The 20,756-nt window shown below is 36.2% G+C and overlaps 2 protein-coding genes across 3 annotated transcripts in view; both read right to left on the bottom strand.

The window, feature by feature from the left end:
• Nucleotides 1-15,607, bottom strand: part of ric1 (RIC1 homolog, RAB6A GEF complex partner 1) — a 34,503-nt gene extending 18,896 nt beyond the window's left edge. For both annotated transcript variants that reach the window (XM_059542831.1, XM_059542832.1), the window contains exons 1-2: nucleotides 15,085-15,607; nucleotides 9,019-9,126 (exon numbers count right to left, since the gene is read on the bottom strand). In XM_059542831.1, the coding sequence (XP_059398814.1) occupies nucleotides 9,019-9,126; nucleotides 15,085-15,225 (249 nt within the window). In that variant the 5' untranslated portion in view covers nucleotides 15,226-15,607. The remainder of the gene's footprint in view (nucleotides 1-9,018; nucleotides 9,127-15,084) is intronic.
• A 600-nt stretch (nucleotides 15,608-16,207) lies between these two features.
• On the bottom strand, nucleotides 16,208-18,810 carry LOC132130951 (UPF0729 protein C18orf32 homolog). Its single transcript, XM_059542833.1, has 3 exons — nucleotides 18,682-18,810; nucleotides 17,994-18,152; nucleotides 16,208-16,543 (listed from the first exon to the last, which is right to left on the bottom strand). The coding sequence occupies exons 2-3, from the start codon at nucleotides 18,138-18,140 to the stop codon at nucleotides 16,454-16,456; spliced, it is 237 nt and encodes a 78-aa protein (XP_059398816.1). The 5' UTR covers nucleotides 18,141-18,152; nucleotides 18,682-18,810; the 3' UTR covers nucleotides 16,208-16,453.
• Nucleotides 18,811-20,756: the final 1,946 nt, after the last annotated feature.

The raw sequence follows: 20,756 nt of genomic DNA, 5'->3' as shown, positions 1-20,756 counted from the left end.
GGGAGGGAGAAAAAAAACTAATAACCAGAAGTGTAGTTTAAAATCAATGGAAATAAAGTGTAAATACTTAAGAACGTTTAGTTATTTAATTGATTATTTTTAATAATTATTAATAATAATATTTATAATAATTGATTTAGTAATAATAACAGGAATTCGTTATTTTTTTATATTCATTTTTTAAATAATTTAATTTAGAATTATTTGAAGTTTCTCTAATAAAACAAAAAAGTAAAATAAATAAATAAATGTAATCAAAGTGATCATATGTAATGCAAATAGTTTGTTTGAACAACACAATAAGCAGATAACGGAGATGAAACAAGTCTGTGTCTCCAATTAAACTCTACAGTATTCAGCACAAATTCATCTGCTCAAATTAAACCGATGAAACGTGGACAGGTGGTGTGTACACAAGTTATAACACGAGGCAGGCTCAACAGGGCTGAAGGGTAAAGCACACGCTCTGTTCTCCGTTCATCACGTGTTTCAGAGCTGAAGCAGAAGCTCTCGCTCAGACTGTTGTTGTTTGACAGTAAATGCCATCAATTGTACTCAGAGAAATGCCTAAAAATGACAGAACAGTCAAAACACTTCAGAAAAACAGAATGGAAAAGCCATCACCATGACGACCACATGCAAAAATGAAACTGCGAGACACTCCTTATGAACACTGACATCTGACAGAGATTCACATAGAAAACAGCTGTTTTAAATTGGAATAATATTTCGTAATTTTAACTATTTTTGATCAAATAAATGCAGTTGTGGTGAGCAGCAGAGACTATATAGCAAAATGTACTTGTATTATGCACTACTATGACTTGTTTTCTTTATACAACTTAGCCGTACACGTGGCTAAGAGGACTCAAAATACTTCAGACACATACACACACACACACGTGGAAAGACTGAGGGCTTCAAAACAAGTGGAAAGGCTGAGAGCGAGAGCTTCTGGCAGGACAGATGATGGAAAAACTGGAAGGAGACGCAGTGAAGAATGAGAGAGAGAGAGAGAGAGAGAGAGAGAGAGAGAGAGAGAGAGAGAGAGAGAGAGAGAAAAGGAGACGAACTTCCTGTAGAGTTCAACACCCAGAACAGATTGTTTTCCACAGCTGGAGCGAGACACAGCCCAGAATCCCCTCACACTCTTCCTCCTGAATGGCACTTTACTGTGTTCAGAACAGACGGGCAGCAGTGATAAAGAGGAAGTGATGCGTTCCCTAACAGATCATCAAGTGGAAGATAAAAGTCCATCTCAGTTTCGAGGTGTCTGAAGGATTTTGAATGGCTTCGTTCAGATGTTCGTTTCATGAAATGATTCACTGATGCAAAACAAGCATGCAGTGCAACACTGTCTAGGTTTAGAACGAATCGGTTGACTCAAATGGTTCATTATAATGAAACTTCTTAATAACTGACTGAATCGTTCAGATAACTAATTTCCTCAATGAATCATTCCAAATTAGGTCTACAATTTTTTTTTTTTTGAATAATTAAGTAACAGTGTTTGTTATTATTATTATTAACAAAAACTATTAAAACAGTTTTGCTCATTGAAATTAAGCTGAAATAAAAGAAATATTATTAGCGGATTATATATAAAGAAAAATCTGATGACAAAAAATAAATAAATTAAATGAAAATGAGAAAAGTTTCCTTTGCAACCAACTGAATTAAGTTTAGGTTGAAGTACTAACATTACTAACTGAAATAAAACAAATTTTATTAAAACTGAAAGTAAAATGAATTAAAAACTATTTATAAATATATAAGCATATTTAAAATATTAAAACGACACTAGTACATAATACAACTGCTTTGCGATCATTTTAACATCTTAAATCCCGAATTAATCAATTAAAAATGTTAATTATAATAACTTTTTTCAAATTTGAATTTACATTTAGTCTTTTTTTATCCAAAGCGACTTACAAATGAGGACAACTGTGTAGGAAACACTGAGTTATATAAATTACAACACACAGTGTTAGTAACTAAATCTAATTATTTTAAAAACACATTTGTTTAATTAAAGCCAAAATTAAACAAATATTAGATGAAAATCTTAAACAAAAATGAAAAATGGCCGCAGCTATAAGTTAAGCTGAGGTATGGAAATTACTTAATGAACTGAAACTAACACTGAAATAAAACAAAGTCAAAATTAAAAAACTATTTAGAATAATACGGTTTAAAAAAAATACTTTGATGAACCAGAACACTGATTCAGACTGCACTGTCAGGCTTTATTTGATTATTGATTTCCCAGCGGGAGCGGCGCTCGTTCATCAATCCCCGTCCACACAAACACTTCCAGGAAACACCCATCCTCCATCACACATCACTGCTGTGTGTGTGGCCCTGAGCACACACACACACACACACACACACGCACACACATATGCGCTCTGTCGTCATGACAACTGATGATGATGAGAGAAAGCTGCCATCAGACAAACAATAATAATAATAATAATAATAATAATAATAATAGACATTACAGACTAGTTCTAAGGTTATTATTATTAACTAACACAAATTATGATTAAAAAAAATAATAATAATAATTTAGATACTTGTTAGCAAAAAAAATAATCTTAACTAAAAAAAAAAAAATTTTACTTCTTTTACTTTTTTATTTTATTATGAGCTTTATTTTAATTAATTTTTTTTATTATTCAACTAGCTGCCAAGGCAACATCTCATTTTCACTTATTTACATTTGAAACCATAAAATAACAAACAAAAAATAAAATGTATTAAATTAAATTGAAATATATTTATTTGAAATACTAAAATTAAAGTGAAAATACAATCTAATTCACAATGTTAACAAAAATTATACTTTATCATTGATAATAACATTGGTTAAACTTTAGACCTGTGTTGACTAGTTGTGGATTACATGACTTGTGTAGCTCAGTAACCTGTAATAGCAATTATCAATCACATGAATGCAAAAAAGGGAAACATTTAAAAGCTTCTTTAATTTCACACATCCCATATTGACTTGAACACTGACATGCTGACAACTTCTCTGAACAACCAGTGACTGCTCTGAGATCAGACTCAACTCTAAACACACACCCATCAGCAGCAGCCAGACAAATACAGGACCAACGACCTTATGAAACAGTGCAAAATACAACAACAGCCAAACGCAAAAAAAGGTGGAATATATGCGAATTATATATGCTATTATACACAGCATGTCTTAAAAAAAAAAAAAAAAAAAAATTATATATATATATATCCGTAAGAAGTGAGCTGCTTAAGCAGGGAGGAGACATTAAGACAGCTGAGTAGGAGCCAAACGTGAGCCAGAAACTCACACGAAGCCTCTCGGAATGTCACTCCTTCCTGTTACTGCTGGTTGCTCGGCAAAGGCAGAATCCCAAGGAAATCACTGAACAAACGGCAGCATTCCAGAACACAGCTGAAGAAAAGCTTCAAGCAATGCTGGCCGAGGTTTTACAATGCATCCGTTTACACTGAACATGATTTGAAATGTCATCAGAAGATTAGAGAAACATTTGAATACCTGTGCTTTACATATCACTTTACATCGAACAAACAATATCAATAGAGCAATGTGTGGAGTGCTCCAGACAAAACCATCAATATCAGTTCTTCATTTCACTGAAATAAAAAAACACAATAAATAAAAGCTATAATAAATACAAAATTACATAAAAATAAAAATCCAGAATAACATAGAGTCTAAAATAAAAAATAAAATTTCTAATTAAAAACTAAAATAAATCACAAATAAAATTCGTATTACAAAATAAAATTAAATAAATTAAATAAAATATTCAATATTAATCTAGAAGAAGAAGAAATCTAAAATAAACCTAAAATGAAAATAAATCTATAAAACAAAATTGATTAAACTAAGATACATCTAGAATAAACATAGAATCTAAAACAAACCTATATATATAAAAAAAAAGAATTTAACATTTTTAATAACCTATGGGGGGGGGGGCCTTGCATCATTGTAAAAGCATTCTGATTTAGCGTTTAGTGGAGATTAACCCTCTGTGAACAGGCTTTAACACAGCAGTCTCCAGTGTTTCTGTGTCCTGAGCTGGGTGTTTGCTGAAGGATGACTGCAGGAGTGAACCGGATCTGATCCGTTACATACACACAGCATCATCAGAATTCCAATCAGTCTACAATCACCTGTCATGGATGGAGAAATGCATTGAAATAATTCACTCCAGCGTACAGCTCTCGAACACCGAGCAATTTTACACTGTGCCAGTCATGCTTCCTTTAGATAAGAGAAAAAAAGTCACTGTTTGACAACTCAAAAGAGTCTTAGATCCATACATCGATGCATGAGTGACAACCTTGAGAACAGACTGCTGTTGCATGTCTTAAAACCTGAAGCTGTACATTACAGTGATTTTTTTTAAAATGCACCATCATGTTTAAATGATCATAAGTGTTTGTGGTTTTTAGGAAGGCACCAGGTTCAGCGATCTGCACATTTACATAAAGAAAGGAGGATAACAGCTTTAAAACCCAGTGAAAAGGCTCAAGTCAGCAATTCTCAGGCTGTTGATGTGGTGAGAGTAACCAGCTCAGATTTGAGCAGCACACTAGCGGTAGATTTACATTCGTCATCAAACCGCTGCATGATTCTGACTTCCTCTCTTAACTCAGAGCTGCTGATGTGTAACGAGGCCGTTTGCTAACAAACTGACAGAGGAGTCGAAAACACTGGAGACAAACGCATTCCAACTGTGGCACTGTTTAATGTCAGACTCGTTTCACAATCAAATGCTTGTGTTTCAGTCGGTTCCAGATATAACTCCACAGCAAAGCTGAGAAAGCTCAGATGGCAGAAACACTGGTTTGATTTCAGCGTGTCGTTAGGTGAGATCCCTCATTCTCCTGCAGGAACCTAACAAAGTCCTCAGATCTGACCGATGGGACGGAGCACATCATCAACCACAACAAAACTGATCAGATTCATCTGTGACTGAACAAAACCAGTCAGTAACACGTACAGTACAGCACAGACTCGACAGCAGATGAAGTCGCTGCAGGCAGTGAGAAAGCCATGGATTACTTTCAGCTCCATCTGCAGGTTTGATCACTTGAAGCTCTGTTTCTGGGAAGTTTTGAAGTTTGCTGAAGCTCCAGCCAATCACTGAACTCCAGGGAATGTCTTGGATACAGCGATGCCAAAAACGGCCTGCCAATATTACCCATGATGCTCCACTGATTAGCTGTGTGCAGCATGAGCGGCTGAAGCTCACAGGCTGTGTGGAAGTGTCTGGTGTGTCGGAGAACAGACTAAACATCCCAAAGCTGGTATCTGCCTTCGCTCTGTATACGTCTGAACTCGTTCTGCTCAGAGATTTTGACGAGACAGCAGTGACCGGTTAAAACACACGAGTGAATCAGAGTTACACATCAGCTCAGGACACCATTTTATGAGCACGAATATGTGTGCGTAATGTGACTTGATATGATTATATGTGACTCTGGAGCACAAAGTCAGTCTGAAGTCTCTGGGGTATATTTGGAGCAATAGCCAAAATAAACACTGAATGGGTCAAAATGATTGATTTTTCTTTTATGCCAAAAATCATAACGATATTAAGAAAAGATCATGTTTCATGAAGATATTTTGTAAATTTCTTTACTGTAAAAAAACTTCATCGGAACAACTTTAAAGATGATTTTCTCAATATTTTGACTTTCTTTTGCTCCCTCAGATTCCAGATTATCAAATAGTTGTATCTCAGATAAATATTGTCCTCCTAACAAACCATAAATCAATGGAAAGATGATTCATTATGACTGGTTTTGTGCTCCACGGTCACGTGTGTTTTCTGCATTAAACTAAACACGTTTTTTATGAAAATGTGATTAAATGTCATAAAAGACAGAAATGACAATTTCTTTATGTAGTTTCTTACTTTTATTTTTTAATATTGGGTAAAAAGTGATCTGGAACACATTCTTGACAGGATTCATAAAAAGGAATAACAGCTTGAGAATTATTTAATAAACCGAGATATCCCATGATCCTCTGGGCTCTCGTTTACAGTATAAACAGCAAAGATAACGAAATCAGTGTTAAACCACTTAATTACAGGATTACAATTTCCTCTGAATTATAATTACAAACAGGACGCCTATTCTTGTACACTACTATGCATAATGACTATTTAAATGTCTAGTCTGCCGAGGCTGTATTGTGAGCGTGATTTATATCCGTGACATTTACAAGCAGCAGATCCGTGTTATTAACGTCACCTTCATCATTGCCTCGTGTAAATGAACCAAACACTGTCAGCTGACTAGTTAAACCTGCATGAAGTCAATAACCGGCCGTCATCTGTTATTTCCTGTTGAGCCAAACGATTGCTGTGAAGACTAAAGCCTGAATGCTGATTCAGACACAGAAGAGCGGCGCTGTGAAATGATGCCTGAGGTTTTGCTGTAATTCTGCACCGCTGTGACGTCCAGCAGTGGAAACACAGAGATCACATGACGATTCTGACCGCATCTGATGGACAGAACCAGACCCGTGTGAGCCGGACACACAACACCAATGGAAATACAGTCTCAGGACACACAGCTACTAAACGACAACAACATCGTAAATGTGCTGCTTATGGAGCAAGATGCTGAAAAAACTGACACAATGGAGAAAACCATCTATTTTACATGTGCTAAAATATTTAAAAACACCGCAAAATAACTTTTTATTAAAATGGCTCCTTAAAGACCCAGTTATTGGTCTATGATACAAGGGGTGCAAAAACTAAAAATAAAATGTAAAATAAAAGGAGATTAAAAAGAGAGGGTATTAAAAACAGAATAACAGCTATTTAAAATCAGAATTACAACAAATAAAAATAAATACATTTGAGTAACTTTTTTTAATAAAAATCAATACTGAAATAATCAGTTTATTAAATAACAGACAAATTACAATAAAATAACATTTACATATAAATATATTTTTTATAAATGGGAAGTATGTTTAAAAATAAATTATTGGCTTGCTCTCTCTCTCTCTCTCTCTATATATATATATGTGTGTGTGTGTTAGGGCTGGGCGATATATCGAATATTAGCGATAATATCGGAATAATTATGACGACGATGTACAATTTGAATATATCGGAAATATCGAATATTTCAAATTCAAGCATACTTTCCCAAAAGAACGCGCCGAATGTCCAAAAAAGGAACCTGTAACTGCTGACTGCTCTACGCCCCTCTACTACGAGAGCTGTAATGATAGCGGTTGCCAGATAACAAGAGTTTAAATCTCCCAATCAGAGCTCCACTGTTACAAGGATACATTTTCTGCCCGGTGTTTGCTTATTTTAAGCAATCTGGCAACCATGCGCACGTGCTCACTCCTCATTGCGGAAGAGCCGCCGACGATAATCTGAAAACACTAACAAGCTGGAATTGAGTGATCTAATGAAAGCGTCGTTCAGCCGGTCTGTGTTCTGTCGTGAGATCTCAACTGTGTTTGCATTTGTGATCGCAAAATAAATGCACTTACTCGACCGCTGATGTTTGAATAGAGAAACATAGGCTATGGCCATTTGGAATTACTATTGGGGAATTTCACTGATATGTTTACCAGTTTCCATAATATAGACAGAGAGAATGCAAAAGTCTTTGGTATTCATTTATATATATTTATATATAAGAAATAGCTATGTGCTTCAGCAACTAGCTCCCTATCTAAGAGGGTTTTTAGTGTCAGTAGGAACATAGTTTCATGCCACAGAGCTTCTCTTAAAACCACAGGCAGTTAACAGACTTGTGTTCTTAGCTTAAAAACTTGTTAAAAAAATTCAAATAAAATACTTATCCCAGTTGCATAGTTTAAATTGTGAATTGCATGCACTAAAAAGTTGACAGAATGCACTTTCTGTAACTGTTACTTAATTTGCACTGCTTCAGTTACATATAGGCCTACATGTATTCATTTAATAAAAAGCAGTAAGTGATCTCTTGGTCTAGATTTTTTACCTGCTTAAATTAGCTGTTTAATCTAAATGTTTTTTTTTGTTTTTATTTTAATGGGCAAAAGAAAATCATGTTTTATTTTTTATTATTTAAATGCAAATGCAAACATATCGAGATATATATTGAATATCGTGAAAATTTTTACAATATCAAGATATCATTTTTTTTTGTATATCGCCCAGCCCTAGTGTGTGTGTTTATTTTTTTAATGTATAAAATAACAATAAATAAATAAATAAATATGTAAGCGTACCAAGTACAAACTAATTTCTAGGTACCAAACTGTTCAGATGGTGGAAAGGTTTCCAGATTTGAGAGGATGCTGTGATGGATCAATAAAAGGAAATCTAATCACAGTACTGTACTGTAACAGAAGAACGTGACTGACAGACGTGGAGCCGTCTCTCCTCGTCTCTGTCTGTGTCTGCATTCATTCAGCAGAAGGACAGCAATTATCAGCCAAACAAAAGACAAAGCACAGCGCTCGTTTTGTTCACTATATGCAGTGATAGACACATTAACATTTCAACAATAGTCTCGTCTGTGAAGGACACTTGTGATTGGAGTAATTACACCTAACTTCTAGAACAGCCCTCACCCATAATGCCTTAAAATACGGCTAATGTGGGCGACTCACTAGCGAGATTAATGCTATTGTGCTAGCATGGACAACTTTCAGGAGACATTTGTGGCAGAAGAAACATGGCTACAATCAAGCAATCACTCTCCACACACAAGACTATAGTGTAAAACTATATAGTCTGAAAGTCAGCTATACGAGACTTTTCTGAGGGACTAGTTGGAAAGACTGAAGGACTAAATCCCTCAGAACACTCTAGCAACTGCATAGCAATAGGCTAAAGTCATTTGCATCACCTTATCAACTGCATAGCAACAGTTTGGCATCATGGGACACCTGCTGGATGACATAGGTTCTCGCTACATAACAGACAGATGGTTGACCTCCTCATAAACAGCGTGAGAGACTGTTTTACTCACCGTCACTGCGATCATGGAGTCGTCGGGCTTCCATTCCACCTGCTGATAGTAGCCGAACTGTGCGGCCGCTTTCCCAGACTCGATATAACTGACGATCAACACGCTGGGCTACAGACAGAGAGAAGGAAACAGAATCAGACACTCGTTTGAGTCGGTGTGGTTTAGTTGTGTCTTCACTAGCTCAGACCTCAATGATTGCTCAGGTCATGCGTGTGGTTTATGAAGTAATCAAATGCTCCATTTTCACCTGCTGAAAACAGCTGAACAAAAGCCCAGACTTGCAAATAATGCTTGCAACCCTTTAGTAACTGCATGGAAACAGCCACTCAGAACACACTAGCAGCAGTAAAGATAAAATATACAGATCTAATTCATCATTCAGTTTGAAACTAAATTATATTCTTATAAAGTACATATAAAGTGAAAGTGTCCTGAAAAGCAGAAATGACAGAGAAGCAAACATTTAGAGGAACTAACTAAAAGCTGCAATAAACACACATAATAAGTGCATGTCTAAACTAATTTAGGATTATGACTGCTACACGATTCACACATCTGCAGAACTAACTGCATTAAAGTCATCTTAGTTTAAATGTTCACTGCTTATGTATGAAATAATCCGTCATGCTGATGAATAACCCAAAATCCTCCTGTAATAAAAATAAAAGTTTAATGATGTTCAGCGTGTGTTTGTCAGAAACACACCACAATCTCGCTGTGAAATGAAGAGCAGCAGGGAAACACATCAGGAGAAACGAGAGACGGAGACGGATCTGCAGATGAGAACAGCACTTGGCCACAAAGAAAAACACCCAAAAATGGAAGCAAAGTGCTGGTTTCATTCAGCCAAAGGGGAGCTGTAAAGCTCAACACACACACACACATGAAAAACTAACATTAATGTCACAGAATCACACTACATTTACCTTCAGTGTGTGTGTGTGTGTTTTCTTATTTATGCTAAGCTATTGAGTAAAACTGAGGTTAACTGACACCAAAAGTGGCACATTTAGCAAATGAATTTCAGGCCGCTCAGCCCACACGACGGACTGTATCGTCATATATAGCCTGACTATATGAAGAAAGGAAAGCAGATCTGACAATGAAGAGAATACACCAGAAATCATGCATGTACATCTCATGCACAGACCAATAAAAGTTCACAACACTTACTCTTCAAACAGCAGATGAACTGAACTGACTCAACATTCAGTTGAGATCTGAATTCAGCACGCTCACACACAGAACATGTTATTTCCTGTCCTGATCTACACAACACGCATGTGAAAGCAGGCCACAGGTGCACATAAATGACGCTTGTTCAATCGTCTGCACTATTTCAACCTGACTCAAGCACACACAGGGTAATAAAAAAAGTCATCAAGTTTTACCATATTTTTCCCAGCTGATTAATCACAGCACAAGTTTTCTGAAACATGTTTAAATATACAAATGAATCACTATCTAATTAAATTTGCGGTCATTTGCATACACTTCCAAAACAGAATCACTCAATAAATCAGAAAACACATTTTCTTACCATGTTTTTAGGAATATCATATAAACTAGTGTGAATGAGGTGGCACTTAATTTTACAGTCCTGTTCTTCATGTACATACTATGCACTTATTATAGTAACTACAATAACTATGTAATAACTAACCTTGAACCTACCCCTAATACTTTTTCTCAGATATATTTCCTCGAAGCATTCCTTACTTAATATAAAATAAAGTCTGAAGAACACAGACTGCAAGAGAACAGGTCTGACGAATCAGTTGCATGTGCAAACAAGTTCCCATCACAAAAACATATCTAAAGGGGTAAATGTTGAGCTGATTGTGATCAGAGGGAACGAGTGGATCGAGACACAGCCCTGATGATCACTAACCCCAATTACCTGATAGTTTAGATCCGTCCAGAAACTCAATAAAGGGAGAAAATTTATTTTAAAATAAAGAAATCACTTGAAAAAAATTAAAATAATGACGGTTTCCAAACAGGTTTCTCAAACACACTGCCTGTCATTGGTTAGTCAAACAGATGGTCCTGCCCCAAACTCACATGATTGGTTGAGTCATAAGTTGACGTGTGGCTGCTCAAACAGTTTAATTTAACAGATACACAGCAAACTATCACACACAGCAACTGTGATGGGTAATATATGTTGGTTATTGTTCACCTATAGTCCTCATCTTAGTTTCCCACACAGAACAGATGATATATGATCTCACAGTGTTACACAACACACACACACACACTGAGGATTTATTTCACCAGTGCTGTTGTGTAATAAGAGTGATTCCCCTCAGTCAGAGTTGATATCTGCTACTACCTCATTTACAGACGCATGTAGAATGATTCTAAATAAATGAACAATTCCTATTAATGATTTATAAAATGTCTATATGCACAAAGAAATCTTTCTAAATGCACTTCTCTTTATAAATCAGTTCATCTTAAATTCATGTGCATCAAGGGCCTAAATATCCTGTTACGGAGGTATTAATATAATCTGATTTTAATCATTGTGTTTGGTTTCCACACAAGAATGAAAGTCATTCAGGTTTGGAATGATTTAAAGAGAGCAAATGATAGAATGATCTTCTTTAGCTATTCTTTAGCTGAACTATGATCCTGATGCTGTTAGTGATCAATAAAATCTGTAGGTTAAACAGATGTGATTGATGTTAAACATGCTGGTCTGTGATCTCACAGTGACAGGAAGCTCAGCAGCCCTGAGTGTGTGTGTGTGTGTGTGCATATGCAAAGATGTATCAAGACCGGGAGCTTTGATATGCATGACCTCAGCACTACTGACAAAGAGTATGTGTATGTGTGTGTGTGTGTGTGTTGTAAAAGGAACTCTTCCTCTCCAGCTGTGTAACTCCACCTTCACTCTCACACACACACACACACACACACACACACACACACACACACACACATTCCAGACACATTCCTTTCTTTTCCCCTGTATCATCTCAGACGCTCTACATACTGAGTTATCACATCCGACTCTGCTAATACAGTCAAAAACTTTGTTTACATATAAACAGTTGGTTATGTGCAAAATTAAAGTAAACAGTTGAGCTCTTAAAGTGACCGCAGTCTAACAGTACTAAACATGCTGCCGCTTGTGCTTGTCCTTAAAGGGACAGTTCACCCAAAAAAAAAATTCTGTCATTATTTACGGACTCTAATCTAGTCCCAAACCTGCATTCATTTCTTTCTTTTGCCGGACACAAAAGACGAAATTTAGAACGTGGGAAACCCAACATTTGCTGACTTTGATAAAAATGAAAACTATATACGTGGACATCACTGGGGACCAGCAACTGTTTGGTTGCCACATTCTTTAAAATAACTTTTGCATTCAACAGAAGAAAGAAACTCATTCAGGTTAAAAACAACCTGAGAGAAAGAGAGTAAATGATTTTAATTTTGGGGTGAACTGTCCATTTATATGTTAAAAAACATCAAAACAGAAAAACAATCATTCACTGCTCTTGACTGAAGACCTGGAGGTTTTCTCCCAGACAGTCTTACTATATACAGGCGGCAAAGAGTCTGGCCTCACAAAGGATTATCAGTCAAAATCTGTCTCTCCACGAATGTACTGAAGTGGTGTGGATTGTTGTGATGTTTTTATCAGCTGTTTGGACTCTCATTCTGACGGCACCCATTCACTGCAGAGCATCCATTGCTGAGCTAGTGATGCAATGCTGCATTTCTCCAAAAGAAACAAACTCATCTTAAACCTGGATGGCCTGAAGGATTTTCAGCAATTAATTGTTCCTTTAATATCAATTACTTGTTTCATTATGTGGAATTTCTGCATCTTATTATGCAGATATATTATTTTTACAATTTGTGTCCACTGTTACATGACTTTTTTTCTTATCCATCAAGTGCATTCATTGTTTTTATTGTTCATCCTGTCATATTTTCATACAATGCTCATTGTTTTCTGTTCAGTTCCTGAGAAAATCAGTTTTACTATGAACACTCTGTACATTCGTGGAGAGACAGATTTTGACTGATAATCCTTTGTGAGGTCAGACTCTTTGCAGCTTGCATATAGTAAGACTGCCTGGGAAAAAAGTGATTTCTTTTCAGTTTTGATGTTTTATTAACATTTAAAGGGCCAGTTCACCCAAAAATGAAAATTCTGTCATCATTTCCTCACTCTCAAGTCGTCTAAACCTAAATTAGTTTCTTTGTTCTGATGAAAGCAAAATTTATTTTAAAGAATGTGGGTAACCAATGACGTCGATAGTATATATTTTTTACAATTATCAAAGTCAATGGGGACCAGCAACTGTTCGGTTAACCAAATTCTAAATTTCGACTTTTGTGTTCAGCAAAGGGACAACATAAGAGCGAGTTAATAATGACAATCTACATTTTGGGGTGAATTGTCCCTTTAATGACAAGCAGCAGCATGTTTAGTGCTATTAGACTCCTGTCACTTTAAGAGCTTATTTAATCATTTTGCATGGCCTGAGGATGAATACATTTTCAGCAAATTAGGACATCAATTGTCATTAAACTCAAACTGAAATATCATTCAAAAGCAGATGTGGTCAGAGGTATAAAAATATCAGTTTAACTTAGTATGACACGTGCCGCTTGTGATGTCAGAGACCACAGTTCACACTCCTTCACAAACACTGCAGTTTCACTCTACAAGTGCAAACGTGAGCACATTTCATAATCATGAAAGCATCCTATTCTGATGATATTGTTTCCTGAGTCTGCTGACACTTTATTACACAAACCCTCAAATGTTGAAGTCAAGACGAGGTAAACTGAGCCTGAAAACTCAAATGAGAAGCTGTGAACTCTGGGGGAATTTCTGCACTTTGACCCACTGAGCAACAACATCCAAACATGCTGATGTCTGAAGCGACAGCTGTCAATAACAAACATCACGCACACTCAGAAACCAGCACTTTAACCTCCACTAGTCTAGATAGACTTGACAAATGTGGCTCGTTAATAAACCTTCTCAGATTCAAAGCTTGAGTTCATCAGACCTGATCTCACATCATTCATTATTCAAACATGAACTCAAAGCTCGGATGATTAGGCTGTTTGCCTGCCTGTTTTAATCCAGACAAAATAATATTCTCATGAGGTTTGAGTCGATCAGTAACACCACAGACGTGTAACCACTAAACCACAGCACCCCACATTAGACCCCCTAATGCTGATATTAAGACGATATGTTGTTCAATCAATGTTGACTGGAATGAATGCATCATGGAATAAAATCCAAACCGTTTGCATAACCAGTTTATGTTTTGCTGAAACTGATCCACTTGAATCTCTCTTTGTTTTGGGATTTGAACAAACAGACAGAAAGCAGAACTGATACTTTGACCACTAAACGACAGCAGTCCATTTGTGAGCAATTCTGTTAATATAGCCAATCGAAAATGAATGGGATTCAAACCTACAACCACTGAGTTAGCATTTTTAACCACAAACTCAAAAAACTCTGAGCAAGTGTTTAAATAGATCAATCAGATGTTGAAAGTTGATACAATTCAGACTTTAATCACTAAACCACTAGATAATGTTACTTAACAGTGTAGGATTAACTGCATTTAAACCATGTCTAACCCGGCTACACCTGGTTCCTATGAATAATTTTTGAACCTTTGGTTCACCAAACCTGAACATTTCTTAAGAAATTAAAACACACAAACCACTGCAAGATCAAGGCTCTGAATGCGATTAACTAGATTTACCAGGTCTTAAAAGTTCTTAGTCTTTAACTAATAAACCTTTTGATAATCCCACTAAAATACCTAACTTCCTGCATTTAAAACCATAACCAGATGGCTTATTAAAGTCGATTAGTTTCTTAAGTTTAATCTTTCACCACTAAACCACAGCACCCATCATTCCTGTCCCTTAAACCTTCATCTTTCACCACATCAGCTCACCTTTAAAGACTCAATGGGCTGATCTGGAGGAAGTCTGACGTTGGGATTCGATCCCACAAGCTACCGACGCACGCCATCCAGCATTGAAACATCTGAGTTTGAGGTTTCTTACCCTGCTAAACCAGATGCTGATCTGGGTCTCTGACAGCACCGCCAGGTAAAAGCGTTGCGCGCTGGGCTCGATCAGGAAGGGCCGCTCGCTGCTCCGGAGCGGGCAGAGGAGCCTCCGCGGCCAGCCGCTCAGAAAATACATCACGATCCGGTTCCGACCCGAATCACTGCGACACCGGGGCGGACAGACTCCCTGCTGCTGCCTCCATGCACCGAACCAACCCACAGCTCGACACCGACTCGGTTTGTATTCAGTCCGGGATCATATCAGCGGGATCCGGCGTCGGTTCTGACGATCTGAGTCCAAAATCCGCTTTATTTGCTGCGGCAAGCGAGAAGAGAAGCCGTGTAACGGATCCACTGAAGCTGAACCGGGTATCGGGGGTTCGCGGCTCTCACTGCGCCACTGGACCGCTGGACTATGGAATCCAAAGGGAAGTTTTGGACCCGAATTTATCCCGTGAATCCTCCACCGTCGCCATCTTTAGTCTGTTATTATTTATCACGATCTGTTCGCTGCTTCGAAACGCCTCAGAGCCGGAACGCGTTTATCCGCGCGGTCATGTCCGTTGCCGCCTAAAGGGGGCGCGCTGTGGCCCATAATGCATTGCGGTTGACGGAAAACGATTTCAAACTTAGGACTTTGGCGCCTCCTGCCGGTGAAAGTGGTTAACGCGCCAAAGCCAAAATTACATTCCCTATCAGCAATCATTATTGACCCTCAAATAAATCAATAAAATAACTAGAATTAAAATATATATATAATATATATGCTAATTATAAATAGCCCAAATGTATTTAAAAAATATATATATTTATTTTACAAAATATTTAAACGTATTTTTAAATAAAAAACAAAAACAAAATACATAACACATAAATATAAAAACTGCCATTCAGTTCTTTCTTTAGATTAATTTAAATGTATTTAAAAAAAAAAGTTATATTATTCTTAAACATGGCTTAGGTACAAGCCATTTTACTAGGTACAGTACTATGATTTAACTTTTGTGTTTGTATTATTTAATACATGTAATCATAACTGGAGCCACCTTATTTTATTTATTTCATTATTTTAGTTATTATAAAGATCCACCATTGAAAGCATCATCACAAGCCACAAATAAATTATTTCAATGTTTATTAAATTAAGCATCATAAGTCATAGACAGAATCTGTAGTTGATCTGAGTGGAAGGTAAAATCAGTAAATGATCATGGAATGATAAAAACAAAATCTACAGATAACTGCCTTCATTTTTATTAAACGTTATTAAAGTATTTAGTGTAAGCAATGTGACAGGATCATATATTAGTTTATATCTACATTCTAAAATATAATTGGTGATGATTGTAGAGACGTGAGATCTGTCAGTCTGCTTTTTTATCGATCGCCGTCTTCGGTCCGTTTGCCGTGGCTCCGTTTGCCATGGCTCCGTTTGCCGTTCCATTACATTCAGTCTGAGGAAGACAATGAAGAAGAGAATGAAGAACTGTGAAAGTAAACGCTCATCTAAACACTACTGGAAAACAAACACTCTTCCTTTTGTGCTTCTCTGGAAACCTTTTATTAACATGACCATAAATAACAAGAGAAGTTTCGTTTTGGGGTGAAATATTCTGTGAAAATGACTGTAATAATATTTATATTAGTAATGCTTATATGATAGAAATATGATCATATAGTACTATATATATATATATTTGGGACCAGAATGATTTTTAATGTTTTCACAGGAGTTTCTTCTCCAGGAAAAAAATATATAATGTGAAATATTATTATGATGTAAAATAATATTTTTCTGTTTTAATATACTGTATTTTTCAGACTATAAGTCACACCTAAGTATAAGTCGCATCAGTCCAAAAATACGTCATGACGAGGAAAAAAACATATATAAGTCGCACTGGATTGTAAGTCGCATTTATTTAGAACCAAGAGAAAACATTACCATCTACAGCCGCGAGAGGGCGCTCGATGCTACTCAGTGTATAGACTACAGGAACACTGAGCAGCATAGAGCGCCCTCTCGCGGCTGTAGACGGTAATGTTTTCTCTTGGTTCATGTTAAATTAATTTTGATAAATAAGTCGCACCTGACTATGAGTCGCAGGACCAGCCAAACTATGAAAAAAATGCGACTTATAGTCCGGAAAATACGGGTACATTAAAATATAATTTATTTCTGTGATGTACAGCTATATTTTCAACATCATTCCTCCAGTCTTCAGTGTCACATGATCTTCAGAAATCTGAATAATATGATGATTTATTATCAGTTTTGGAACCTGTGATAGTTTTTTCAGGATTCTTTGATGAATAAAAAGTTAAAAAGAAGAGCATTTGTTTACAATAGAAATCTTTTCTAACAATATACAAGTACAAAAGTTTGAAGTCAGTGCATTTTTATTCTTTCTTTTTTTGAAAGAAATTAAAAATTTTATTCACCAAGGATGTGTTAAATTGTTAAGAAGTGATAGCGAAGATTTATATTGTTAGGAAATATTAAAATTTTTAATAAATGCTGTTCTTTTTAACTTTTTATTCATCAAAGAATCCTTAAAAAAGTATCACAGGTTCCAAAAATATATTTGTCACCACAACATTGATAAGTCTAATAATAAATCAGCAGCTTAGAATGATTTCTGAAGATCATGTGACACTGAAGACTGGAGTAATGATGCTGAAAATACAGCGGAGCATCACAGGAATAAATTACAGTTTAAAGGATATTAAAATGGAAAGCATTATTTTATATTGTAATAACATTTTGCAATATTACTGTTTTCTTTAAATGCAGCCTTGAGACCTCTTTAAAAACATTACAAGTCTTACACGTGTATGTGTGTGAGTGCATGTTAGTGTGAGTGTATGTTAGTGTGGGTGTATGTGTGCTGAATGCTGATTTACAGTGCTGTGTTTCTGAGCCTCCTGCACAGCTTCTTTCCTCCAGAAGCGGTTGATGAAGGGCGCGATGAACGGATAGATGATGGGCTCCAGGAAGCGCTTATAAACCCACAGCAGCACAGGGATGACGATGCAGGGAATGCAAACCATATCTTCAGATGACTGAAGACAAATACAGCATCAGATCTATTCACATTTCAACGGAGCTTTGATAAACCATTTGATCTATTATTCCATAGACAGACATTTACGATTCAATTATTCACATGTAATACAAAGTACTGTGCTGGTACCATCTCAGCTGATGAGGCCAGGATGTGAATATAAATATATTATAAACATAGATTTACATTTTTCTGTAGCTTTCAGCCAGATTATTTTCAGTATACATTCATTACAAAGTCATCATCTTTAGCTGATCTTTATTGATACGTAATCAGAACATATAAAGTCCGATTTACACATTACTTTATCAATATTTAAATTTATTTTAATCATCATAACGTTTACGAATGATCAACTCTGTCTGATCGCTGCTGTCTTCCTGTTTACAATCATGAATCAGATCAATAAACAAACACACACACTTCACACAACTCATGATTATGTTCTTATCACATATATGACAGTAGAAGATCATATATTCTATTGAAAACTTGGCTAGAATGCAGTTAATGTGTGTAAAACTAACCTTGTTCTGCGCGAGCTGAAGTAATATCTTGTAACGATGAGTAACGCTGAGCTTGTTGTGACGTCAGAATGACGCCACCGCTGCTATTGATGTTAGCGCCACCCAGCGGCGCGGAGGAGCAGTGACACGCACACAACAAAGAAATTAAATTAAATTAAATTAAATTAAATTAAATTAAATTAAATTAAATTAAATTAAATTAAATTAAATTAAATTAAATTAAATTAAATTATTTTTTTTTTGAAAATAAAATTGCCCTAACATTATTAGCTATATACAGTAATTACAAAGGCATCATATTTAGCTGATCTGACTACACAAAATCATTACACCATGTTACCAGTGATATCAAGCAATTTATTTTTAGTTCTCTGAGATACATTTGCCTTTATCACATTTAATATTTACGTTTATTACATAAAGGTGCATTTATTTACATTACTTTGCAAAATAAAATTGAACAAGTTTCAAGTGAACTGTAAAAAGTGGTAACCTGCAATTGTTTCCTTAAAACGCTATTTCTGTGCCTGATTTAACCCACAAAATTATAGATATATATATATATTATTTTTTTTTTTTTTTTGGTATAAATGAATTGAATGTAAATGAATTATTTCTGACTTGAATAAAACAAGTTAATCTATTAATTGCCATTTTTGGTTATTAAAGAAAACTAGTTATTTTTAAAAATTATGATGAAAAAAAAAGAAAAAATAACAAATACAACACAAAAATTACCAAATATATGCCTTTCAGAGAAACTTTTCATTATATTTTCTTATAAATCCATCAAAAAAAGAGGCTTCATTTTATATACAAAACGGTACAATTATTTGTGCAGTCTGAATCTAGAAGGATCTCTAAGAGCTGGACAGATGCAGAAGGCATTAAACAGATCAAAGGCTCAGTTCAGTCACATGTGGCTGGTTCACACAGGACGGGTTGTGTTATTGTTTGTCATGTGTGTGTTTGGCTGCGGTCAGTCATGTCAAGGTAAAACTACTTTCTCTGGTCTGTTTAAATGCAGGAACAAGTCATGTGTGAAAAAGGTTTAAATTTAAGATTTATGTATATTAAATGCATATACGATTTGAATGACACTATGGAATAACTTAATGCGATGCATATTTGTGGACTGATGGTTATTTTAGTGGTTTTGTAAGAGGAAGAAAAAGCTGTAGAGTGGTTGCAACTGAATGTGATCTTACTATCACTCTCTGTTTTTTAAAGTGTTTTTCACAAGTTCATCAAACAACCGCAGTAAGAATTTTCATCAAGCACGGTGAGTAATGGCTTCTCCTATCATTGTTTCTTGCACCTCTTGCCACATGTACAGTTTATCTATCTCTGTCGCTGATGAGGGATTCACATGTGATAAATGTAGGGAAATAGTTAGGCTGACAGAGAAGATTTCAGAATTAGAGACACGCATCCAAACTTTAATTGAGGACAGTAAGAATGTTAGGGCTCTAGATACGGCTTTGGATGCGTCTAGCTCAGGGATTCCTGTACATTGTTCGGTTCCGGAAACAGAGCCCCAGCAGCAGGGCAACTGGGTGACGGTGAGGCAGCGTAGTCGTGGGTCAAAACACCGCTCTTCTGTTCCGATCAAAACATTAAACAGGTTCTCCCCACTCAGTGATGCACCCACTGAGAAACCTGATGAAAGTGCTCTAGTTATTGGTGATTCTATTGTACAGAACGTGAATATATAGACACCAGCCACCATAGTCAAATGTTTACCGGGAGACAGAGCGCCTGACATCTTGGCAAATTTAAAAGTGCTGGCTAATGCTAAACGTAAATACAGTAAGATTGTTATTCATGCCGGCGTTAATGATGTTCGACTTCGCCAGTCGGAGATCACTAAAAATAATATTAAAGAGGTGTGTGAACTTGCAAGCACGATGTCAGACACTGTAATATGCTCTGGTCCCCTCCCTGCTTACCGTGGTGACGAGATGCATAGCAGATTGTCATCACTCAATGGCTGGATGTCTAAGTGGTGCCCACAGAATAACATAGGTTTCATAGACAATTGGACGAGCTTTTGGGGCAGACCTGACCTGTTTAAA

Source organism: Carassius carassius, chromosome 47, assembly GCF_963082965.1.
Source record: "Carassius carassius chromosome 47, fCarCar2.1, whole genome shotgun sequence".
Classification (NCBI taxonomy): domain Eukaryota; kingdom Metazoa; phylum Chordata; class Actinopteri; order Cypriniformes; family Cyprinidae; genus Carassius; species Carassius carassius.
The sequence above is the reverse complement of the archived record's forward strand: the minus strand, read 5'-3'. Positions and strand labels throughout refer to the sequence as shown.

Bases quoted from the DNA above. Each gene is read 5' to 3' on its own strand.
- LOC132130951 (XM_059542833.1), bottom strand. From the start codon at position 18,140: ATGGTTTGCATTCCCTGCATCGTCATCCCTGTGCTGCTGTGGGTTTAT. The intron at 16,544-17,993 runs GTAAATCAGCAT...TGTCTTCCTCAG, and splicing joins AGGCTCAGAAACACAGCACT to ACTGAATGTAATGGAACGGC.